The 25,711-nt window shown below is 25.9% G+C and overlaps 11 protein-coding genes across 11 annotated transcripts; 7 read left to right on the top strand and 4 right to left on the bottom strand. All coding sequences in view use genetic code 12, as the record gives it.

The window, feature by feature from the left end:
• Positions 1-347: 347 nt before the first annotated feature.
• Positions 348-2,384, top strand: KGF54_005172 (uncharacterized protein; the record flags this gene model as incomplete). The annotated part of the gene is made up of 1 exon (XM_051765942.1): positions 348-2,384. One exon carries the CDS (start codon positions 348-350, stop codon positions 2,382-2,384), a length of 2,037 nt encoding a protein of 678 aa, XP_051617804.1.
• A 570-nt stretch (positions 2,385-2,954) lies between these two features.
• Positions 2,955-4,124, bottom strand: TOM40 (Tom40p; the record flags this gene model as incomplete). Its single annotated transcript, XM_051765941.1, has 1 exon — positions 2,955-4,124. One exon carries the CDS (start codon positions 4,122-4,124, stop codon positions 2,955-2,957), a length of 1,170 nt encoding a protein of 389 aa, XP_051617803.1.
• A 1,141-nt stretch (positions 4,125-5,265) lies between these two features.
• Positions 5,266-8,121, top strand: PFK2 (6-phosphofructokinase subunit beta; the record flags this gene model as incomplete). The annotated part of the gene is made up of 1 exon (XM_051765940.1): positions 5,266-8,121. The coding sequence occupies one exon, from the start codon at positions 5,266-5,268 to the stop codon at positions 8,119-8,121; it is 2,856 nt and encodes a 951-aa protein (XP_051617802.1).
• A 957-nt stretch (positions 8,122-9,078) lies between these two features.
• KGF54_005169 (uncharacterized protein) lies at positions 9,079-10,653 on the top strand (the record flags this gene model as incomplete). Its single annotated transcript, XM_051765939.1, has 1 exon — positions 9,079-10,653. The coding sequence occupies one exon, from the start codon at positions 9,079-9,081 to the stop codon at positions 10,651-10,653; it is 1,575 nt and encodes a 524-aa protein (XP_051617801.1).
• A 102-nt stretch (positions 10,654-10,755) lies between these two features.
• On the bottom strand, positions 10,756-11,370 carry KGF54_005168 (iron-sulfur cluster assembly protein; the record flags this gene model as incomplete). Its single annotated transcript, XM_051765938.1, has 1 exon — positions 10,756-11,370. The coding sequence occupies one exon, from the start codon at positions 11,368-11,370 to the stop codon at positions 10,756-10,758; it is 615 nt and encodes a 204-aa protein (XP_051617800.1).
• Positions 11,371-11,633: 263 nt separating this feature from the next.
• Positions 11,634-15,266, top strand: KGF54_005167 (uncharacterized protein; the record flags this gene model as incomplete). The annotated part of the gene is made up of 1 exon (XM_051765936.1): positions 11,634-15,266. The coding sequence occupies one exon, from the start codon at positions 11,634-11,636 to the stop codon at positions 15,264-15,266; it is 3,633 nt and encodes a 1,210-aa protein (XP_051617799.1).
• Positions 15,267-15,409: 143 nt separating this feature from the next.
• Positions 15,410-15,772, bottom strand: RBP1 (peptidylprolyl isomerase; the record flags this gene model as incomplete). The annotated part of the gene is made up of 1 exon (XM_051765935.1): positions 15,410-15,772. One exon carries the CDS (start codon positions 15,770-15,772, stop codon positions 15,410-15,412), a length of 363 nt encoding a protein of 120 aa, XP_051617798.1.
• A 959-nt stretch (positions 15,773-16,731) lies between these two features.
• KGF54_005165 (uncharacterized protein) lies at positions 16,732-18,753 on the top strand (the record flags this gene model as incomplete). Its single annotated transcript, XM_051765934.1, has 1 exon — positions 16,732-18,753. The coding sequence occupies one exon, from the start codon at positions 16,732-16,734 to the stop codon at positions 18,751-18,753; it is 2,022 nt and encodes a 673-aa protein (XP_051617797.1).
• A 2,214-nt stretch (positions 18,754-20,967) lies between these two features.
• Positions 20,968-22,797, top strand: TOM70 (protein channel; the record flags this gene model as incomplete). The annotated part of the gene is made up of 1 exon (XM_051765933.1): positions 20,968-22,797. One exon carries the CDS (start codon positions 20,968-20,970, stop codon positions 22,795-22,797), a length of 1,830 nt encoding a protein of 609 aa, XP_051617796.1.
• A 420-nt stretch (positions 22,798-23,217) lies between these two features.
• TEP1 (putative phosphatidylinositol-3,4,5-trisphosphate 3-phosphatase) lies at positions 23,218-24,309 on the top strand (the record flags this gene model as incomplete). Its single annotated transcript, XM_051765932.1, has 1 exon — positions 23,218-24,309. The coding sequence occupies one exon, from the start codon at positions 23,218-23,220 to the stop codon at positions 24,307-24,309; it is 1,092 nt and encodes a 363-aa protein (XP_051617795.1).
• A 145-nt stretch (positions 24,310-24,454) lies between these two features.
• Positions 24,455-25,285, bottom strand: KGF54_005162 (uncharacterized protein; the record flags this gene model as incomplete). The annotated part of the gene is made up of 1 exon (XM_051765931.1): positions 24,455-25,285. The coding sequence occupies one exon, from the start codon at positions 25,283-25,285 to the stop codon at positions 24,455-24,457; it is 831 nt and encodes a 276-aa protein (XP_051617794.1).
• Positions 25,286-25,711: the final 426 nt, after the last annotated feature.

Here is a 25,711-nt window from a genome sequence, read left to right as displayed (position 1 = left end):
AAATAATTTTACCCCACCAAATATTTTAATTTTGATTTCTACATTAATAATAATTTTTATCTATTTTTATTTTTATCCAACACAGAATTTATCACAGTTTTCTCCATTTGTTATTGATCTACTATCTCATTTCAATAATTATCCATTAGGCATTTAATTAGTTAAGATTATAAACTTTAAAGAAAATAGTTGTTATTACTAATTTCAAAACCCTTAAAATATTATATTTCCTCCATTCTTCAAATCATATTCAATTGAATTATTTGTTTCTTGTTGAGTTGTACAATTTATAAATTAAGTACAAAACAACCAATTAAATCATTCAATCAATCAATTCCTATCTAAAAATGAGCAATTCAAATCATAATAAATCTAGATCAAAAACTATAGGTATTAATGGTAAAAAATCAACTTCAACCACTACTCAATCAAATGGTAATAACAATAATAACCTTACACCATCATCATCAACATCAACAGTTAATTCACAAAAAATACAAACACCTCAATTAGAACAAGTTGAATCATCATTTAGTTCACCAAGTGCTCCAAGTTCACCAATTGAAGAACCAGCTTTAAATCATAGAGTTTCAATCAAGAGAAGTTCAAATGCTTCAAGTTTAATTGATATTGCTGAAGGTAAAAACCAAAACCAGAAACAACAACAACAACAGCAACCAAATGATTTATCAAATCAAACAAGAAGTAAAGATGAAGTAAAATCAATTTTATCACAAAAAACTGCTACTACTACTAATGATACAGCTTCATTAAATACTTTAGTTAACAAAAGTTCAAATTATGATGAATATAAATATACAGATTTAAAAGATATATCAATTGGAGTTGAAAAAGTAACAAAAGGTTTCCAACTGGGTAAAACTCATTCATTACAATTTAGATTAAATCAAATTAGAAATTTATATTTTGCAATAAAAGATAATCAATTAAAAATTATACAAGCTTTAGAAAAAGATTTTAATAGAGTTTCATCAGAAACTAAAAATTATGAAATTGCTACTGGATTAAATGAAATGATTTTTATAATGTCTCAATTACATAAATGGGCAAAACCTGAACCTGTTACTGATTTACCTTTAAATCTATTAACAAATCCAGTTTATATTGAAAGAATCCCATTAGGAGTAGTTTTAGTTATTGGTGCTTTTAATTATCCATTTTTTGTTACTATATCACCAATTGTTGGTGCATTAGCTGCTGGTAATACTATTGTTTTAAAACCTTCAGAAATGACTCCAAGATTTTCAAAATTATTTAATGAAATTTGTACAAAAGCATTAGATCCTGATGTATTTTTTGCAGTAAATGGTGGTATACCAGAAACTACTGAATTATTAAATCAAAAAGTAGATAAAATTATTTATACTGGTTCAGGTTTAGTTGGTAAAATTATTGCTAAAAAGGCAGCTGAAAGTTTAACACCAGTTATATTAGAATTAGGAGGTAAATCTCCTGCATTTATATTAGATGATGTTAAAGATAAAGATTTACCAATTATAGCAAGAAGAATAGTTTGGGGTAGATTTGCAAATGCTGGACAAACTTGTATTGGAGTTGATTATGTTTATATTGCAGAATCAAAACATGATAAATTTATAATTGAATTAAAAAAAATTATTGAAGAAGAATTTTATCCAAATATTAATAAGGATGATAAAAATTTTACTCATTTAATTCATGATAGAGCTTTTCAAAAAATGTCTAAAATTTTATCAACTACAAAAGGTGAAATTATAATTGGTGGTGAACAAGACTCCAAATCGAAATATGTTGCACCAACTGTTATTGATAATGTTGATTGGAATGATTCATCAATGCAAGATGAAATTTTTGGTCCAATTTTACCAATATTAACTTATAAAAATTTAAATGAAGCTTGTCATAATGTTGTCAGAAATTATGATACTCCATTAGCTTTATATATTTTCACAAGTGGATCAACTTCACCATTTAAAAATGATCAAATTAAAACCATAACCACCACAATCAGGTCAGGTGGATTGGTTATTAATGATGTATTAATGCATATAGCATTACATAATGCTCCATTTGGAGGTGTTGGAACATCAGGTTATGGATCATATCATGGTAAATTTTCATATAGAGCTTTTACACATGAAAGAACAGTTATTGAACAAAAATTTTGGAATGATTGGGTATTAAATGTAAGATATCCACCTTACTCCCAAGCAAAAGATAAATTAGTTAAATCTTCACAAGAATTATATGGTGGTAGAGTTTGGTTTGGTAGAAATGGAAATGTTGCTGTTGATGGACCTACTACTTTTTTCAGTGGTTGGACTAATGCTTTGGGTATGATTAATCTTGTTAGAGATTTCATCGGTGCATCACTTTCTTCTTAATTTTTAGGTTTAGTATATTAATGATAGATTGGCTATTTAGTTTAATTTAAATAAGAGACAATGTTCTTTAAGCGTCATGAATTTACTGATCCCTTGTTTACATAAATATAGTATCGTATTATTGCACAAAATTACAGCTTCAAACTCATTACAGTAGGTTCTCACCGATAAAAACATTCTCACATTACAATTTTATATAGTTTAATAGATTAATCATATTATGTTTTAACGTGTATTTATTATTCTTCTACTTTAGATGAGATAGATATTTTTTACATGAAGCATTTATTTTGCAACAAGAAACGAGTAAGTTATATCAACAAATGTAAATTCAACTACATCAACAATTACTACAACTTCACTTTAATTTTTTTTCTTCTAGAAAATAGTAAACCTATTTATAAATTAAAAAAAGTCATTATCTCTATATACAATAATAATTATGATTTTAAATAATACTTTTAACAGTACTCTTAATTTAAACTTTATTTATTTAACAATTTATAATTCTCATCTCTCTCTCTCTTTATATTACTTCAATTTATTTATAATCTTCAAACTTTTTTTTAATTATACAACAGTAACACCTTGGATTGGATTACCATTAGCATCAACTAAACCTTGTTGCATCATCATTAATTGTTCATTACCAGCAGCTTCAAATTGTAAACCTAAGCCTAATCTTGAAGTATTTTTAAATTGATCAATCTCTCCACTAAATAATACAGAAACAGTTGGTAAAATTCTTTTTTCTAAAAATGCACTTACTTTTCCTTTGGAATCTAATTGACCTCTAAATACTGCAGTTCTATATTCATATTTTGCTCCAATTGTGGTTGTACCTTCAATAACTGGTTCAAACCCAACTCCCATTAATGGATCTGCAACTTGTTTCATAGTAGCAGCAATTTGAGTTTCTAAACCAGCTTCAACTTTATCACTAACTTTTCTCCAAAATGAAGCAATTAATGCCCCTTGAGCTTGAACTTGAGCAGAAGCAATCCATTTCCCATCATTATTATATCTTGCAACGTATGAAACAGCAGTATCTGGTGGAGCTAATGGTTGTTTTGAATACATTGCTTCTAATCCTAAAGCAAATTTTGAAGTTAAACTTTGTAATAATGAAGCAACAGCAACTCCTGAAAAACCATCATAAATAAAATTTGGATTTAAAGTTTTTAAATTTATTGAAAAATCATTACCTTGATAATCTTGTTCTAATTGAACCATTGAAGGTTGAGATTGAGCTAATTGTAAAGTAATTTTAGAAATATTAAATTTATCCCAACCATAATTAATTCTACCACTAAAACTAAAATCATTATCAATATTACCTTGTAAAAAAAAATCTTCAGCAGCAAATAATGCACTAAAAGCATATGGTGGTAAAACTTGTGATCCCATACTTAAAGTATGAGAAGTTTGAAAAGCAGGATTTATTGAAAATGCTTTATTTAAATCAGCTCTTAAACCAGTAAAAAAATATTGATTTAAAAATACATCTCTACTAACTTCTTTATTTAAATTTTCTATTGTACCTGGATTAGTTAATCCTAAATTTTTTCTATGTTCACTTATTGTTAAATATACATCATTTAAATATGAAAAAACTGGATTTGATGACCATAATGAATTTTGTTTTGGTGGTTGTGGAGTTACACTTGGTAATGTTGGAATTGATAATTTAGTTAAATCTTGAATTGGAACTGGTGTTGTTGATGGTTGTTGAATAGACATCTTCTTTTCACGGTGGTTGATTTAATGAGTTATTGTCTATTTTCAATTAATAATATTTGACTTGAAGAAGTTTCAATTTTTTTTCCAAATATAAAAATCAATAATGAATTGGTAGTTACTAATTAATTATTGTAATAATTAATTAATTATGTTGAAAAATTTTAATATGTAATTTGTACTGTAGACTAGTATAATTTCTTGTATAAATCTACACTACTTGGAAATCTCTACACACATAATATAATAATATATTTATTTTGCAGCCAATATTTTAATATATAAACTTAAGTTACAGAGACAAAATCAATTCAAAATATTACTATCATTGGTAAGATTCGCATCCCTGGAATGTTCAAAAATTAATTGAGGCTCATTAAGGAATTTTAAAAACACTGTTTTTTTGAAAAAGTTTGCATCAAAACAATGTCAAATCTTGATTTAAAAATTCAAAATGCTTGTAACGAAATTCAAAATTGAAACTCAGTCTCTAATGAGCAATCATATCTACTTAATCATGGCCATATTAATTTATCTGTTTTCATCTTTATTAATCGATGCTTGCTCAAAATTTGCATGCTGCCTTATTCATCTTATGACCTTCTTCATCCAAAAAGCATAAATTTAAGGTTGGTTGCAACAGCCTTCAAGTTCAACCTCAATGTTTCTTAAAAAGGCATATCTGCCTATTCAATACAAGAACCATCGTTTCGTACTCAATACAAGAACCATCGTTTCGTACGTATTGTAAATACTCGATTCATGAGTCAAAATTCTTGTCCCTATGTGACGTAATGTTCTTTTTTTGGTGCTCATACAAGAACCAGAAATGAATAGTTTACTACAATGATTTATAGACACTGATTGAATTGAAACTACTTTCATTTCAAAGACATAGATCATCGTTCATCTCTACAAGATTTCAGATCTATATATTCCTTCAACACATGAACTAATTATTCTATAGAAATATTATAATTTCGCAACTCAATCAACCGAAAAAAAAATCAAGTTACAATACATTTTTCTTAAATATATTGCTAAAACTAATTATCCGATTTTTAACAAAAACTTATATAATTCACTCAATCAAGTCACTTTTGACATCAATTGAGATACCAACGACTAATTTGAATAATTATCAATGTCATCACTTGTAAATGGTACTTCAACTATTTATTTAGTTGCAGGTTCACAACAATTATTAAATGAAGCAATATCATTTTATACAAATATACTTAATTTAATAGAACATTCACAAAATAATAATACAACATATTTAACAAATGATGATAATAAAATAATAATAGAAATTAAATTAGATTCTAAAATTGGATTTAGTTCAAAAGAAATTGATGAAAGAAGAAAAGAAATTATATCAAAATTAAATATTATAGATTGGAGATCATTAGATACAACATATGTTATGAAAGTTGCAAATTTAGTTGATTTAATTGAAATATTAAACGAATCAAATTTTAAAATTCAAATTACTCCAAATGAATTATATCCTAATGAAGCATACATAGTTGATCCATTAGGTTATATAATGGGGTTTACAGCATGTAATGAACCATTAACAGTTGTTCCACCAATTCAAAAAGCTCATCCAAAACATGGATCACTTGAAACACAATTTGGTTCATTAAATCATTCCAAAAAAAATGAAAAAGAAGAATTATTAAGTTATTTTAAAGGTAGAAGAAATATTGGTATAATGACATCAGGAGGTGATGCTCCAGGTATGAATGCATGTGTTAGAGCAGTAGTTAGAGCTGCCATTTTCAGAGGTTCAAAGGCATTCGCAATATTGGAAGGTTATTCAGGATTAGTTAAAGGTGGTGAAGAATCTATAAAAGAAATGAAATGGCAAGATGTCAGAGGTTATTTAACTGATGGTGGTACAAATATTGGTACTGCAAGATGTATGGAATTTAAAGAAAGATGGGGTAGATTAAAAGGTTGTAAAAATTTAATTGATGCAGGAATTGATGGATTAATAGTTTGTGGTGGTGATGGTTCATTAACTGGTGCAGATTTATTTAGAAGTGAATGGCCATCATTAATATCAGAACTTAGAAAAAAAGGAGAGATAACTGAAGAACAATATGAAAGACATAAAAATTTATATATATGTGGTACAGTTGGATCAATTGATAATGATATGGCAACTACTGATTCAACTATTGGATGTTATTCAGCATTAGATAGAATATGTCGAGCTATAGATTATATTGATGCTACTGCTAATTCTCATTCAAGAGCTTTTGTAGTAGAAGTTATGGGTAGACATTGTGGTTGGTTAGCTTTAATGGCTGGTATAGCAACTAGTGCTGATTATATTTTCATACCTGAAAAACCAAGTTCAAGTCAAGATTGGCAAGATCAAATGAGTAGAATAGTTAAAAAACATAGAACTGCTGGAAAAAGGAAAACTATAGTTATAGTTGCTGAAGGTGCAATAACATCAGATTTAAAACCAATAAGTGCAAAAGATGTAAAAGATGTTTTGGCGAATAGATTAGGATTAGATACAAGAATTACAACTTTGGGACATGTTCAAAGAGGTGGTACAGCAGTTGCTTTTGATAGAATATTGGCAACTTTACAAGGTATAGAAGCAGTAAAAGCTGTATTAGAATTAGATCCAAATACTCCATCACCATTAATTGCAATAGAAGAAAATCAAATTGTTAGAAAACCATTAGTTGAAGCTGTTGAAATTACAAAATCAGTTGCTGATGCAATTGCAGAAAAAAATTTCGATAAAGCTATGAGTTTAAGAGATTCAGAATTTAAAGAACATTTATCAAATTTTATTGCAATGAATAGTGCAAATCATGAAGAACCTTCATTACCTATAGAAAAGAGAAAAAAATTTGCAATAATAAATATAGGTGCACCAGCAGGTGGTATGAATTCAGCAGTTTATGCATTTGCAACTTATTGTATGTCAAGAGGTCATACTCCATATGCTATACATAATGGATTTTCAGGATTATCAAGACATGAATCTATAAAATCAATAGAATGGTTAGATATAGAAGGTTGGAATAGTATAGGTGGTTCAAATATTGGTACAAATAGACAAACTCCTGAAGAAACTGATATTGGAATGATTGCTCATTATTTTGAAAAATATCAATTTGATGGTTTGGTAATTGTTGGAGGATTTGAAGCATTTGTTTCATTATATCAATTAGAAAATGCAAGATCAATGTATCCAGCTTTTAGAATTCCAATGGTTTTAGTACCAGCTACAATATCAAATAATGTACCTGGTACAGAATATTCTTTAGGTTCAGATACTTGTCTTAATTCATTAATGGAATATTGTGATATTATTAAACAATCAGCATCAGCAACAAGAGGAAGAGCATTTGTAATAGAAGTACAAGGTGGTAATAGTGGATATATAGCAACATTTGCATCATTAGTAAGTGGAGCTCAAGCATCTTATGTACCAGAAGAAGGTATACATTTACAACAATTAGAAATGGATATTAATTCCCTAAGAGAATCATTTGCAGTTGAAAAAAATTTAACAAAAGCTGGAAAATTAATTATAAAATCTTCAAATGCTTCTAAAGTATTAACACCAAAAGTATTAGCAGATATAATAAATACTGAATGTAATGGAGAATTTGATACTAAAACAGCAATACCAGGTCATGTACAACAAGGTGGATTACCATCACCAATAGATAGAACAAGAGCAGATAGATTTGCAATAAAAGCAGTACAATTTATTGAAGATAATACAAATAAAATGGAAAAATATAGATATGAATTAGATTATCCTGCTGATTCAAAAGATTTAATTTCAACAGCATCAGTTTTAGGAGTTAAATCATCACATTTAAAATTTACAAGTATTAAAAGATTATATGATTTTGAAACTGAATTAGGTACAAGAATGCCTAAAAATGTATTTTGGTCAAAAATTAGAGTTATGGCTGATGATTTAGTTGGTAGAACATTATATAATGGTAAAGATTAATTGATTTAAAGAAAAAAGTATATAGATTATTATTATTAGTTTTATAATATAATTTAGAAATTTTTTTTTAGTTTTTAATTGTATTGATATCTATATGTCAGATTAAAAATTACTATTATGCACAACAACAATACGAATGTAAAAAAAAAAAAAATTATTTAGCCGTTTCGTAAAAAATTTAATCTCTTAACAAAAAAAAATTAAATGTAAACAAAAAAAGACCCTTTTATGAATAAAAACGCTACCACTTAATTTCTGGTATTTTTGTCTTTGTGGTTAGTATTGTTTTAATTGGTAGCAATTATAGAATTTCATTTATACAATACTTGAAATTACAGCTGGTTGAATTTTACAATTCACAACTATACATCTTAATATATGTAAATAACAAGCTATCATCAGATTTGATATAAATTGTCAAAAAAAGAGGTACCTTAGATCGTTTATCTTTTGTTACTCTGTAGCAATATCTAAAGATAAAACACGTCTTCAAATTTAATATATTCAAAATTAAATTTAATTTTAAAACATTCCATACATTAAATTTGACAATAACAATTAATATTCACACGACTAATTTAATTTCTATTATCAAAAAAATAAAGAAAGTAAAAATAAATAAATCCAAAAAAAATAAAAATATAAAACAGTTATAATTGACAACCAAAATAAATAAATTAAACATCAACTACAAACAACTATACATTTAAAAGGAAGGGGACTAATATTGACTCAAATAAAATTTAAGGACATTTTTACTAATACATATATATGTTTTGAGTTTCCAAAGACAATAAATTAAACCACAATAAATTATAGAAACATTTATCAAACCATACTTTTAGAGAAATTTAAACTTCTTAAAGTTTCATAAAATCTACATATAAATAATAAGATTAAATCAAAGCTATAATAAAAAAAGCTTATCAAAGAGTTATCAAATAAAATAATAGAACAATGTATACAATAGAGCATCAACCACCACAATCACGATACAATTATATTTCAAATAAACTGCCAAAATTAACTTCAAATTCAATACATACTTTTAATATGTCACCAAGATCATCACCAAGGGATATTGATTATGAAGAATATAGTAGTCCAAGAAATGCAATCAACAGTACTTTTACAAATCTGTTTGATAATTTATCATTAAATATACAAGAGCAACAATCAACAAATATAATTTCTCAACAACAACAACAATTACTATATCAATATCAATCTATAATATCACAATTGAATAAATTAATAAATTTAAAAGATCCTTCACTTATATTGGAGAATAATAAAGATTACGAATTCTTTGAAAAATTTAGAAATGAAAATAATGAACATCAAAATGAATTTTTCTCAAATCTAATAGTACCCAAAAACATATGGTTAAAAGATGATATAATTATAAAAGACATTAAAGTAAAAGTAACAATGCTAAATGAAATAAATGGAATGATGGAATCAGAATTAAAAAATATACAAAATCAATCTACTTTTGAAGAAATTACATTAAATTATTATTCAAAATTATTAATGGCATATAAATTTTATGAATTACCAGTAAAACCCAAATCAAACAACAACAACTACCGAAACACAAATAGTAATTATTTCACAACATTACAAGAAAATGATGAAGAAGATGAAGAATTTAATACATTTGATAAACCAATGTATCGTACAATATCAAATAAATCAAATTATTCGAATAGTTCAAATAATAAAAATAGAAGAGCAAGTAATGGAAGTTCAATATCGAAAAGAAGATTTTCATCATTTTTAAGTAACCACAACAATAATAACAACAACGGGAAACAAAGTACTCTAAATTCTCCAGATCATGAAGAAAATGGGAATAGAAATCCAATAACACCTCCACAAATGTCAAATTCAAGATTTCCATCAAATCAAGATAACATAAGTCCAACTCCACATTCACAACAAGATAATTCATCTTTATCATCATCAATGACAACTTTAAATTCAATATTATCAAAACTGAAATTATATAATAAAATGAAGAAAAATAATAATAGAGAATCAACATCATCAATAAATTCAAATATATCAAATCATAGTCCATTAAGTAATAGAAGTAGTATAAGTACAACCAACACAGGAACTACATCAATAGGATCACGTAGAAAAAGTATGAGATTAAAAAACAATAATAACAGCACTAACTCCAGCAATCAAAATAATATAACTCCTTTATCATCATCAACGAATTTAAGTGGTAGTTATAATAATTCGAGTGTTTCTTCATTTGTTTCTGCAAATACTATAATAGTACCAACTCCAATATTAAGTTCTGAAGAGGAAGTACAGAAGAAAGAAAAATTAAAAGATAAGAATGATTATTATTTACAAATTGTGAAATTAAATAATATTATTTCTAATATATTGAATTATTTGAAGAATGGTAACAACAGTATGAAGTTATTCAAATTCTTGGACTTTATAAAGAAATACTTGATCAAATTTATAATAATTGATCTATATTCCATGATATTACAATACATTGAATCATGAAAGAGACAGATCTTACAATCAAACACTTTATAGAAACCCCAAGTAAATACACTTTTAATGACACTTAATAATTAATAATTACATTCACCCTTACCTTATGCTCTATTTACAAGTGCTTAACATTTGCAGTATAACACTTAACAATTGATCATTTTCACAAGCAGCAGCAACACGTTCTTTATCATTTAATTGTTTATTCACTTGATTCTCAGATTGATGAGTTCCTTCCTTTATAAATATTTTAATCCTAAATCTTGAAGGTAAACTTCTATCTAATCTTACTCTTATTCCTAATCCAATTAAAGTAGCTAATGAACAATGAGTTATAGTTGGAGTTATTTTTATAATAATTTCAGATATTTCATTATGTGGTTTTCTTTTTATATTTATATCATTTAAATTTACAACTGCTAATTGAGCTAATGTTAAAGGATGTTCAGGATCTGATATAGTTGAAATTAAATCAAATATTTCTTGTTCATCTATTTCTTCTATTGGTTCTTGTGTATCTACTGATGATAATTCAGAAAGCGATTCTTCTAATGATGATATATATTCATCTTGTTGTGGATATAAAGATAATGACGTTACTTGTGATATTAATTTTTTGTTTTTTTCATATAAATTTTCTTCTTGTGATGTGTTGAGATCTAGTAATCTTGTTGGTAAATTATTTATATCTATTATTGTTGGGTTTGCATTTATTGGATCACTCATTTCCGATATTTGTACTTTGATCTTAAGTGTATTGGTAATGATTATTCAAGATGATTTAAAAAGAAACTAATTCATTTTATTGTGATAAGAGATCGAATGTCATAAAAACTCTTATTGTCTCAACTAAGGTTTTGAGACATTGATTTTGGAAATTATTATCTTTGATTTACATGTACTTACAACCAATTTAATTTATACAATCATAACGTTTCATAGCTTTACTATTTCGATCTAAAACCTGATCGCATTTCTTTGAATGTACAATGGATAATTACAATCAATTGCTACTACAACAATTAAATCCATATCTACGAATCCACATACAATCAAACTTAAAAAACAATGAAATAATAGACAAACTAATATCACAATTCAATATAAATAACGTGAAAACCAAAAAATGGGACAATTGTATAATAAGGAATAGATTATCAACTCCAAAATACATACTTGATATTGATTTTGATGAAAATTTAAAACTACCTAAAAAAGAAAAAATACCTGATCAACATGATTTATTATCACCTTTTAATACTCAATCTGATATTTTCCCCAATGGAATATTGACTTATAAATGGTTTGAGAAATATATCACAAGATTCCCATTTGCAGTATGTTATATTTGTGAAGTATCAAATGAAGGAGATGAGGAAGAAGTATTACAAAAGGACGACGAATTGATACTTAATTTCAAGAAATTAAAAATTGAATTAGAAGAAATTGATTCCAAGTTGGTCTTGCTATTGATATCAGACAATAAAGCAATTGATGAAAATAGAATCACAAGGATACGAACAGAATTAAATTTCCCCAAAACAGGACATTTATACAATCTAATCAACACAAAGGAAACAATAGATAGAGATATTGAAGTATTAATAAATTCAATGTTTTCCAATCTAACCAAATTATCACATGATTTTTATGCAAATATAGAATACAAGATAAAACAAAGATACAAGAAATATTATTCATGTCCATCAACTGATGAAGTAGATACTTCAATAGAATTAACTCCAAAATTTCTCGAAATAAGAAATTTGATCAAGCAAGCCATTATCTTAGAAATTGTAAATATAAACAACTTAGAACCAAGTATCAAATTATTAGAAGTTGCTTATCAAGATTTAATTTCCTTATTAGATAGCATTTATGCAGTGAATTTACTGGATCATGATAATAAAGTGATAGCACAAATGCAAACATTATTAGATACTATTGCCTTCCACATAGTAAGAGGTTATTTTGCAATAGAAGAACCTATAAAAGCTTTAAAAAAACATAAAACTCACATTATCAATGTTGTACAAATTATTAAAGAAGATCATAAATGGATATCAATACAATATGAATGGTTAGCTGAATTAATGAATTTAATACCATATTCAATAATAACTTACCTTAATACATCAGCAGTTTTGAAAAGTAAAAATAATAACGGATCAAACCTAGTAAGTTTTTCAGGAGGTATACATACACCAGAATTTGACCTTATAACAAATCCAGGATTAATTTACCTAAAGTCATTTGAATTAAATACAGATTCACTGAAAAGAATTGAATTATTACAAAAATCAATGGAATCATTAGAATCTATACAACTGCAAGCACTTAATAAATCCCTGGTTTCTGGTAATGATGAATCTGGTTCATTAATTTCATATATAAATTGGTTATTAGGTGAAGAATTTTTTCAAATTGGTGATTATAAGAAAGCATCTGATTTTTTAGAAATGTCTTATAGTTCAATGGGTATTGGGAAATGGTTAAGTATAAGTGAAGTTATTTTATTAAAATTACTTAGATGTTATTCAAAATTGGGTAACAAGAAATTAGAATTAAATACAGTTTTGAAATTAAGTACTTTCCCTCAACATTTTAAATTTAATGATGAAATTTCAAATTTATGTGAAAATATTTTTCAATTTGATGATGATATAGTGGAATTAGATTTATTAAATTCCAAATTACATGAATTATTTGATGTCAATGTGTTGCTACTAAATAAAAATGTACTTAATGACAAAAAAGACGAAAGCTCTACTTCAACTTCAGTTGGTGATGAAATAATTTTACAAATTGATTTAAAATCAAAAATAAATTTACTGGTACTAAAAACTTTACTACCACCAGAAACAGATATCTGCATCTCAATTAAACAAATAGACGCACCATTTACAAGAACAGACAAGTTGTCTAAAAAGAGAGGTTTAAAATACATATCAATAAGTCATGATTCGTCCAAGACAAAACCAACAACAAACGTAATAAAATTGAAAGGACAAGAATTAGATCAAACATTTGTAGATTCAACAAATTTAGAAATTAATGATATCCCAAAGACTTTACAACATGAACAAATTATAACTTCTGCGGGAAATTATCAAATTGAAGTTATAAAATTACAAATTATGATTGAAATTAAACATCAGAATATATTAATAAGGTTGAATAAAATTGAATTACATCAATCTTCATCATTAGGTCATTATAAAAACAATATTGGATATTTAAAATTAGATAATACAACAATTCCCAAAATGATTAGATTGAATGAATCCAATAGATCAATTAATGTTATTCCAAAAATTCCCATAATTGAAATCAACCCACTAAATGAAATTGATTATTATATAATTGGTGAAAAATTATCAATTCCAACAAATATTGAATTTGATTCAAAAGATTTAAAACAATTAAAAAAAGCCGAATTAGTTGTTGAAATTAAAAGTAAAAATTCCATTGAAAATATAGGTGGAGATGAAATTTCATTATTTTGGGATAATTTAAAAGATGATGAACCATTAAATTTATTAACGTTGGGTGAAAATGAAAATATCATAAGTTTGAATGTATTTAGTAGACAGTTTAAAGCTGAATTAATGAATCTACAATTTTTATTGATTATTAGTGATGAAGATGAAGATGAAGGTGACGAAGAGGATAATGAAAATGAAAAAGATACAAAGAGGGAATTTAATACTCATATTCATAAAATTCAAGATCTTGAAATTCCAATACTATCAAAACCTTTCAAATGTCAATATTTTATAATACCAAATTATAATGAAGATTTAAAATTTCCACCTTATATAGAAGGACAACAACAACCACCAATATTAAAAAGAGAATGGCAATTATTATTAAAGACATCAGATTTATTAAATCAATTGAACTCACTAAACCAATTTTTAGAAATTGAAGATGTTGAATTTAATATCATGTCTAAAAATCCAGAAATTTCAATCAATTTATTAGAAGATATTGAAAATGATAATCAAAATAATAAAAGAAATCAATTATTTTTAACAGAATGTAAAAATGGATTTAGTCATAGAAATGTTGAAATAATAGTATCAGGAACAATAAAATGGAAAAGATCGACCACCACTACCACCTCCACCACCACCAACACCACTACCAATCAAAAAGTAAATGAATATATAATACCAGAATGGACAACAATATTATCATTATGTTCACCAAGAGTATTATTAAACATTACAGAAATTTATTCAAAAACAACATTTAAATTTAAATATATTTTAGAAAATCCAACACCACAATTATTAAATTTTACATCACAATTAATAGATTTAAAAGAATGGAAAATTTCAAAATATAATAAAGATGATGATATAAATCCAAAACAACAATTTCAATTTACTGTTAAACCAGTTACAAATTATATAATTGAATTTCATTTAGATTTAGAAATATCATCATTATCATCATTATCATCATCACTATCAGCAGCAAAAGAAAAAGAAATTAAATTAATTAAATTACCAAAATTACAAATTTTTGATATTAATTATAAAATTGATTTACATGTTTTATCTACTCAAACTAATGTTATTTATAAAGATGGTTCATTATACTATGTTCTACAATAGACAGGGAGGTACTAACAATTATAGTTTTAGAAGAGTAAAAATAGTAATAATAATTTTGAAAAAAAAATTTAACATGTAACTTCTAACTAACTATATTTGTATAAAAAAACTCTCTCATATAAAACCAATTTAATTAATTTTTTCTAATTACCATTAACATTTAATAATTCAACTTCAAAAACTAAAGTAGAATTAGCAGGAATTAATCCAGGAAATCCTCGATTACCATAACCTAATTCAGGTGGGATAGTTAATAATGCTTTTGTTCCCTTTGAAATTTTAGGTAAATCCGGAGATCCATTAGTTAATGAAATATCCCAACCTTTAATAACTTGTCCAACTCCAATAGTACATGTAAAAGGTTTACCTCTTTTTTTTGATGAATCAAATTCTTTACCATTTGTTAATTTACCATCATAATGAATTGAAATTGTATCACCTGGTTTTGCAAATGTTTTACCATCTCCTTCTTGTAAAATTTCTACTTTTGGTAATTGAGTTGACATATTGTTTGAATCAATTGATTAGTTAAAGTTGTTTTAAATTGAATTGATTGAATTGAGATTTGAAATTATAAAGTAATATAACGTATTAATTTTAATATTAATATTTTTAGTGGGGTGTGTGTATCTTTTGTTGATGCTTTGCTAATGCTACCAAATTATGTCAAATTTCTATTTTCATAGCCTTTTCTCTTTAATAAGGAATTTAGTTAAAGCCATTAGCAATGAAGTATTAATTGAAATAATTTTATTACATAAGCGGTTATATGATCAATAAATAAAAAATCTATATTTGCATAAAGCTTATTTAACTGAAAAGATACTTAGTTTAAAGAGTAAAAGCTATACTGAACTTGTATTATTGTATTTATAACATATATTGAATGATAGTGTTACTTACCGGATTTAAATTTATTATTATTTCTATTTATAATCAATCAATATTAAATTGTGAATTCAAATAAAAAAAAAAGGGTTTTCTTATTTTTAGTTTTTGTATAGACTTACATTATTGTCACTTTTCATATTACTACTTAATTCTCATAACTAATCAATAATTTATTATATTCATCTATTTATATATTTTTATTTACATTTACATTTATATTTACATTTAATACAAAATCATTTCCTTTTTTTTGGGTTTAAAAACAAGAAATCATTAGTGCACTTATTTCATCCATTCTATCATATATCATTTTAATTCAATATCAACTACTATAGATTTTCATTAAAGAAGTTCTAATTATTAAACTGCACTAATTTATTTCATATTTTTATTTCCACATTTTATATCCAATAACTTCCGTAAATTAAGAGACATAGTAAATATATAATTTTTGCAACACAAATATTACAGCCGTATTGGATTACCTTATCATAATTTACCTTATTTCATTTCATTATATCAATCACTAATAAATTCCAAATTATCACTACCTACATTCAAGAAAACCTAAATTATGTCAGATGTTAAAATAGAAATAGATCGTACGACAACAGATGGAACATTTACAAATCATGATATTATAAAAGGTAAAATAACATTAGTTGTAACAAAAGCAATTACATTAAATTGGATTCAAGTTAAATTAGAAGGTATATCATCTACACAATTATCAATACCTAAACAACTAAGTAATAAAAGAGATAAAGATAAAAAAGAAAAATTAATAAAAGATGATCATAAAGTATTATATGATACTCAAATTGTTTTCCCACCTGATAATATAAGACAAGTTTCACAAGCAAAAGAATTTACATTAGCACCAGGGAATTATTCATATAATTTTGAATTTAAAATTCCACTAAATAATTCATGTGTTAAAATGAGTGGGATTTCAAATAAAGTTTCATTAAATTTAAAAACATTTGATGTAATGATAAATAATGGGAATTTTAATTCAACATTTGTTAAAAATAAAGCAAATCAATTTATAAATGAATATTCAAATGGTAATGGATCAAATTCAAAAAATTCAATAAGACCTCCACTGCCTCAACAACAACATTATCATATAACATCACAATTACCTCCTTCATTATCAGGTATTGGAGATTTTGCAAAAATTAAATATTTTATAAAAGTTACATGTAAAAGATCATCATTTTTAAAAACTAATTTAAGAGCATATGATCCTTTTATTTTTCTACCTTTAGATTTAGATATGCAAAATAGACCACTTTTAGGAAATCAAGAATTTGAAATTGATTATAAAGAAGCATTTGTTAGAAAAGAATTAATTTTTAGAAATAGAATTCCTGAAATTGTTGGTATAAAATTCCCATCATCAAATTCTCAAAAACGTACATCTTCTTATCTGGAAAAAAAAGCATTACCTTCAATCCCCAATATTCAACCAAAAAAGCAAGGTTTAATGCTGAGATTATTTGGGAATGAAACTAATTTATCCATTCCATCACCTCAAACTTCAAATGTTTATCAAAATCCACCACAACAAATATCACAACCGCCAAATCCTACTAAAAAATTTATACCAGAAATAAAATCAAAAGATGTTTCATTCTCATTTGAAATTAGATTTAGATATCCTGCATTTTTAATACCTACAAAACCACCATCTTTTAAATTATTTTTAATATCAAATTTGAATCCAGCAAGATATACATTAGCAGAATATGGAAAACCAGATGATTCAAATGGGTTAGGGATAATATATTTACAAAAATTAAATATAACTTTAACTTCAACCACATTAGTATCAGTAGTTGAAAATGATGGAGCATCAAATGAATATCATATGGGACAACATGAAGAAAAATTAAACGTTTGTAATAATACTTATCAAAATTTAAAATTTGATTTAATGCATAGTCAATTAAATAGAAATGCATCAAATTCAGTTACGTCAAATATTAATTCAACAAATTCCGTATATGAAATAGAAATACCCAAAAAATATTTTGATAATTGTATATTACCAGATCATTTATCCCCAAGTTTTAAAACATGTAATATAACAAGAAAATATAATCTTAATATAACAGCAGGTTTTTCATGTGAAATAATAAAAGATTTTAGGGATAAACAAGAAATGTCTAAAAAGATAAAATACGTAGATTTACAATGTTTAAATATAAAAGTATTAAGTGGTTTAAATATGACAAGTACTTTACAATCAAATGCATCAAGATCTTCAATTCCTACATTATCACAAAATTCAACACCTCAATTACCAACCCCACCTCCAATATTACCTTCAAAAGCTACTGAACGTCAATATTCACATTCTTCAATAAATCCAGTATTAAATTTTAATAATAATTCAAATCATGATGAAAATGGTACTAGTAATAATGGTCATAGTCATGTTGCGACTAATGAAACAATTGATGAATCTATTGCTATGTTACCTACTTATGAAGATGTTGTTTTGGAAAGTTCTTATCAAGATAATAGTGAACATCAAAGAGCTAGAAGAAGGTATCAACAACATGAACAATATTATTATAATTTAGAATAGATGAAGATTTTTCTTATTTTATTAGAATTGAAGGTTGAATCTTATTTATATATAGATGTTTATACATGTAGATAAATCTTAAATAAATAATTAGTTACAAACAAACCCGAGATTTGTAAAATTGAAAAAAAATAAAAATCCGTAACTTGTGGCAAATGTAGGAGAACACAAAAAATTCAGCTATCTATGCACGTGAGGGGAGCTATATATATACGGATTTGTATCATTGAAAATAGCATACACAAAAGTGCTTTATTTGATATGCTGAAATAGTTTATTTGTTATGCTGATTTAGTTTATTTGTTATGCTAAAATGGTTTATTTGATATGCTGATTTAGTTTATTTGTTATGCTAAAATAGTTTATTTGTTATGCTGATTTAGTTTATTTGTTATGCTGATTTAGTTTATTTGATATGCTAAAATGGTTTATTTGTTATGCTAAAGTTATTTGTTATGCTAAAGTAATTAATTTGCTATGCGATTTATTTGTTATGCTAAAGTACTTTATTTGTTATGCTGATTTAGTTTATTTGTTATGCTAAAATACTTTATTTGTTATGCTATTTTAGTTTATTTGTTATGCTAAAGTGGTTTATTTGTTACGCTAAAGTAATAAATTTGTTATGCTAAAGTAATAAATTTGTTATGCTAAAGTACTTTATTTGATATGCTAAAGTGCTTTATTTGATATGCTTAAATGCTTTATTTGATATGCTAAGGTGATAAGTTTGTTATGTAGAATTGATTTATTTGTGCTATACAAAAACTACCAATTTTTAGCTGCAAAATAAGTAGAAATAGTGTAGAAGAATACTGGAGTAAGTACTACTCTTCCAACCAAAACGCTCATACAAATTACACTCACTTTTTCCTTAAGTATCCTCTTTTATAGCTCTCATGGTTCTTAAAAAAATTCTGAAAAGTTGCATTTTTCAAGTGGACCAGTAGTTGAAGAAGTGAAAATTTTTTATACCTTCCCAATTTCTTTTTTATTCAAGTTATTAGATTTTATACTCAAAATAAAGCTACAAAGATTTTGAATGTTATTTGTATGGACACTCTCCTCGATATCTAAAAGATGAACAAGTTATTTGAAGTTGAAATCAAAATTTTAGTCATTCTTGAAATTTTAAACTACACTAAAAATCAATGCGGCAACGAAAAAAAGTTATCTACGCTTTTTCCAGACCGAGTTTGAAACAATTCAAATTCAACATCAAATGAACCTGAATTTACTCGATCAAGAGATTTATGCAAAGTAGTCTCATATTACATACGCATATCTTAGTAGATTTTTCTCATGTAAAATTGAACTTGACTCAAAAAATTTAGAATAAATTGATATATCATATTTTTGAAAATACTAGAATCCTGCTCCAAAGCTCGTTTTTTGGATTTTTGGATTTTACTTTCAAATTTTTATAAAATTACCATTTTACAATAAAATTAGCATCAAACCAAAGCTAGAAAAATTTCCAATGTCATTTGTATGAGCATTTTCTTCGTCGCGTCGAGGTTAGAAGAATTATACAAGAATCAATCAAAAAAATCCGTTCGATTCAAACATCAAAATCATGTTAGCAATTGGTGCGGCAACGGGGAAAAATTATCTATGATATCTTTAGACTGATTTTGATACTATTGACTTTAGCACGAAAACTCATAACTAGGCTTATATTATAGCGATGCAATTAATATATATATATAACTTACTCCAAACTTTGCTCATACTTGACTTCGAATGTTAAGTAGTAGTTTTAAAAAAAGAAATTGAATGATAATTATCGATGAGACTAAAAATTAAATCAGCCCAGTCACTCAACAACCTCGAGTAAATTGACACGAGACTTTAATTCGTGCTCGCAAGAGATTATGGCAGCAGTTCCGAAGATCCAATTTATTACAAAATTTTGAATTGCTCTAAGTTAGTGTATAAGTCAACAAGAAGATTAAGGAAATCCGATTGTTCATTCTTGATTTACATCTTCAAGGATATCCTATCAATCCTCTAATCTAAACTTCAGAAGGTCATAGTGATGATATTATATTTATAGAATATGTATAGAACATTACTACACTACCAATTAAAAATTTAAAAAAAAAAAAAAAATATTTGAAAAATTTAATAATTGCCATTTCTATATAATAATTGAGATTAAATAGCACTTAATTAATTGATAAATCAATTTATATATATAATTATCATTTCATTATGTCAGATAATTTTTTTATTAAGAATAAAACAGCTATTATAGTGACTGCATTAGCTGTTACTTCAGCTTTTGGTGCTTATTATTATTACAATCAACAACAACAAGAATCATCATCTAAAACAAAAGATCCAAAATCAACTTCAGACGAGAAATCAATTGGAGGTTCAGGATCATCTTCATCATCATCTAAAAAGAATAAGAAAAAGAAGAAATCTAAAACATCATCAAGTCCAGAGCCAAATGACAATGCTACTGAATCAACAACTGCATTCACCAAAACAACTAAATATCCAGTCAATTCAAAAGGATTACCAGCATTAACTTCAGAAATTATATCTAGTTTACCAGAATCGGAAAAGGAAGAATGGGCAATGCAATTAAAAGAAGATGGTAATACAGAATTCAAAAATAAGAAATACGAAAAGGCAATTGAATTCTATTCAGCTGCTTTAGAATTGAAAAAAGATCCAATTTATTATTCAAATAGATCTGCATGTTATGCTGCTTTAGATGATCATGAGAATGTAATCAAAGATACAACTGAAGCCATTAAATTAAAACCAGATTATACTAAATGTATTTTAAGAAGAGCTACTTCATACGAAGTATTAGAACAATATGAAGATGCAATGTTTGATTTAACTGCTTTGACTATATATGGAGGATTCTCAAATAAATCAGTTGAACAAGTTTTAGAAAGAGTATTAAGAAAACATTCAATTAAAATAGTTGATCAAAAAGAGAAAAAATTCGCTTTACCATCAGCAGCAACAATTGGATCATTCTTTGGTGCATTCGATGATGAAAAAATATTAAATGACTTGAATGAATCAGGTGAAGGTGGTGAGAAATTCTTATATGATGCATTAATTAAAATTCAAAATAATACAAGAGATGGATATGAAGAAGCTGATACTTTAATCAATCAAGCTGTCAATGCATTAAAAGATGACGATACTAAAGTAAACGTTTATGCAGTTGCATTAGAATATTTATCAGCTTTCCAATTTTTGAAAAATGATCCAGCTACAGCAGCAGATTCAATCAATAAAGCTATTGAATTAAAACCAAGACCAAGAGCTTATGTATTCAGAGCTTTAATTAATGCAGATAAATCATCATATGAAGAAGCATTAAAAGATTTTAAAGCAGCTGAAGATTTAGATCCAAAATCACCAGATATTTTCTACCATTTAGGTCAATTATTCTATTTAACTGGAGATTTATTAAATGCAGAAATTAACTTCAATAAAGCCAGATCATTACATCCAGATAACGTATATGCATACATTCAATTAGCTTGTATCACTTATAAAAATGGTAATCCAGAATTAGCTTATGAAAAATTCACAGAAGCAAAATTAAAATTCCCAACATCACCAGAAATTCCAAATTATTATGGTGAAATATTAGCAGATAAAGGAGATATTGAAAATGCGTTAAAACAATTTGATATATCATCAAGATTACAAGAAAAATTGGATAGATTTAGTGTAGGAGCATTACCATTAATAAACCAAGCAACAGTTATATCAAGAGAAAGTTTAGAAAGAATTGGAGAAGCAGAAACTTTATTGATTAAAGCATGTGAATTAGATCCAAAATCTGAATTAGCAAGAATTTCATTAGCACAAATTAAATTACAAAAAGATGAAGTTGATGATGCTATAATATTATTTGAAGAAAGTTGTGATTTAGCAAGATCAATTGAAGAAAAAATTCAAGCTATTTCATTTGCTGAAGCTACAAAGATGCAAAAAAGAATTAAAAATGATCCTATTTTAACTAGAAAAATTGCTGAATTAATGAGACAAAGTGGGGCTTTATAATGAAGAAGAAAAGAAAGATTGGTGGTTATGAAAAATTAGACTTTTGAAGTAGAAGATTTAGGTGAGTTGAAGACTGGAGGGTTTTTAAAAAGATTGTATATATTATCAAATGATTTTTATCAAAATATTTTGTATATTTTTATAAATAAACAACAGAGATTTAAAGGTTTAATTTTTTTTTTCAGTTTTGAAATGAATTAAGTTGATGTTTCAAATGTCACAAGACTGTAATTGGTAGCTATATCGGCATTTGATATTTGTTTACAAAATTAGCTCTAACTTTTGGCAACCAATTTCATACTAAAAGCATCTATAAAAATAATCATCACAACAAGTTTAATTTGATCCGAATTTGAATTGAAGATGAAAGATTGAGTAATAACTAAAAGTCAATCATATTTAAATTCAAAAAAATCTTTAATGAAAATAATAAAATCGTTAATTAGATCACTAGTAGCATCACCAAAAAATTTACATTACGACAAACAACTAAACCTACAGCTAGACTTATCATACATTACACCCAATTTAATAGTAAGTTCAGCTCCCACAACTTCATATTTAGAATCATGGTATAGGTATCCTTTAAAAGATTTGATTTTATTTTTAAATTTAAGACATGGAATTGATAATTGGTTTTTATTTAATTTTAGAGGTGAAGATCCTGGATATTCAAACGAACAAGTTAAAGATAAAGTTGCTCATTTCCCATTCCCTGACCATTATCCACCTATTTTGAAAATAATGATGGAATCCACTGTTGCAATTAATGACTTTTTATCATTAGATCAAAAAAATATTGCAGTTTTGCATTGTAAAGCAGGTAAAGGTAGATCAGGTACTATATGTTGTGCTTTTTTGATGTATGATTCAATAATTAATAAAGGTCAAGATATAGATATTGACCAAGTTATTTCTTATTACACTAGTAAAAGAATGAGATTTTTTGGTGGTGATGGAGTTAGTATTTTAAGTCAACGTAGGTATTTGAAGTATTGGCATATGTATTTAACCAATGAAGAACTTGAATTGAGATATCAAAATTGGGTGACTGAAAGGAAGACTAAGAAGATATCAAAAATTATTTTACGTGATTGTATGAAAAAAGAGGTCTTATTAAGTTTATCAGAATATGAAATAGTGAGACAAGAAGTAAATAGAGAGAATACCATAGTTAAGATATTGATTCCTTTGTTGAATTCCGAAAATTGTAACATAACCAAAAGTGGAAATGACATGTGCTATGAATTACGACAACCAATTGAAGTAGATGAAGATGTAATGATTGGGATTGGTAACTTTTGTTATATTTGGTTTAACATGTTCTTTGAAAATGAACTTAGGTCGAAGAAATCACTACAGCAAAATCAGGAAATGGTTGATCATGGAAATAACGATAATTTCCAATTCACATTTAAGTGGGAAGAAGTTGACGGGGTTAGAGGTACTAAACTACAAGGTTTCAAATTATTCAGTAAAATTGAAATTCTTTTGAGGGATATAGTAATTTGATGTTTAAAAGGCTTGAAGTAGATCAGCTAGAATAGAAAATTTGTACAATACTGTAATAAAAAAAAAATTCAGTTCATTAACAAATGTATAATTATATGAATATATATTAAATAAGAAAAATATAGAATGTTATATAAAACTTATGTTAACCACCTTTTTTTTCATTATCAATATCTAACCAAAATTGTTTCAAGATTTTTTGAAATGGTATTAAATGTTTTGAACTTTTATTAAGGATTAAAATATTTTTAGAAGTGTTTGTAAAAGGTTTTGTTATTTTGATATCTTTGAAGATGGTAATTTCAGTTTGTTTAGGATTAATTTTTACATTTTTATCTCCAAATTTTTCTTTAAATTTTTTATTTAATTTTAATGCTATTGTTTGATTATTTGATTGTGGATGTGGAGAAGATGATTTCGCAGTTTTGGTATTAGTTGTTGTTGTAATATTATGTTGAGTATTTGTTTTGCTTGGATCAGTTGTGGCAGTTGTTGTAGTGTTATCATTATGTTGTGGATGCTTTTGTGGTGATGAAATAGATTGTGATGATTTTTGTTGTACAGATGATGGAGAAGAATTTTCTTGGTGAGTTGATGTAGGTTTGTAATTTTTGATTTGATGTTTCAAAATTTGTTTTAGATCATCTATATTAATAGGTTGTAAATTGACTTTATCCTTTTCATGTTTTTGGTTACTTTTTTTATTGTTATTGATTTTGTTCGGAAATGGTGGTAATACTTGTATACTTTTTATAAATGATGTATTAATTATTCTATAAGTATGTATTTTGTTTGAATCTTCTTGATTTTGGTCTTTTTGGTCTTTCTGGTCTTTTTGATCATTTCTATTTATTCTTAAAACTAAAATTTCATTAGATGATGAGTATGTATATATTGAACCTGTTATCACTTGATCCAATAATGTTGTTACTTTTAAATTTATTGATATTGATTGATCAAATGATTGAAGTGACATAATTAGATATAAAATTATAATAAGTAAAAGAAATGAAAAAAAATAATGCTATTGACTTTTTTATAAATGCTAATTAAATGAGTGTTTCAATGAAGATGGTATGTTATTAATGTTTTTGTGAATGATGGTAATGAATGATTAATTATATAATGATTTGTTATTAATGATCTTTAAAGTTGATATTTAATATTCAATTCAATCTTGAAAAATTTAAATTTTTGTAATAATTTTTGCAATACATAATAATTATTATTAAGAAAATGTACAAAGTGAGTGAGGAGAACTACCAAATGATTTATTTATCTCGGAAAAAACAAATATTTGTCATGACAACTTATTTCCGGACATCAGATGATAAAGTGACATTGACTTATTTATTTACGTCTAGATCAATCAATTGATAATTGTAATTGATAATTATACAAT

This window comes from Candida jiufengensis (assembly GCF_024610255.1).
Source record: "Candida jiufengensis strain CBS 10846 chromosome Unknown scaffold15, whole genome shotgun sequence".
Taxonomy (NCBI): domain Eukaryota; kingdom Fungi; phylum Ascomycota; class Pichiomycetes; order Serinales; family Debaryomycetaceae; genus Lodderomyces; species Lodderomyces jiufengensis.
This window is presented reverse-complemented; position numbering and strand designations above follow the sequence as displayed.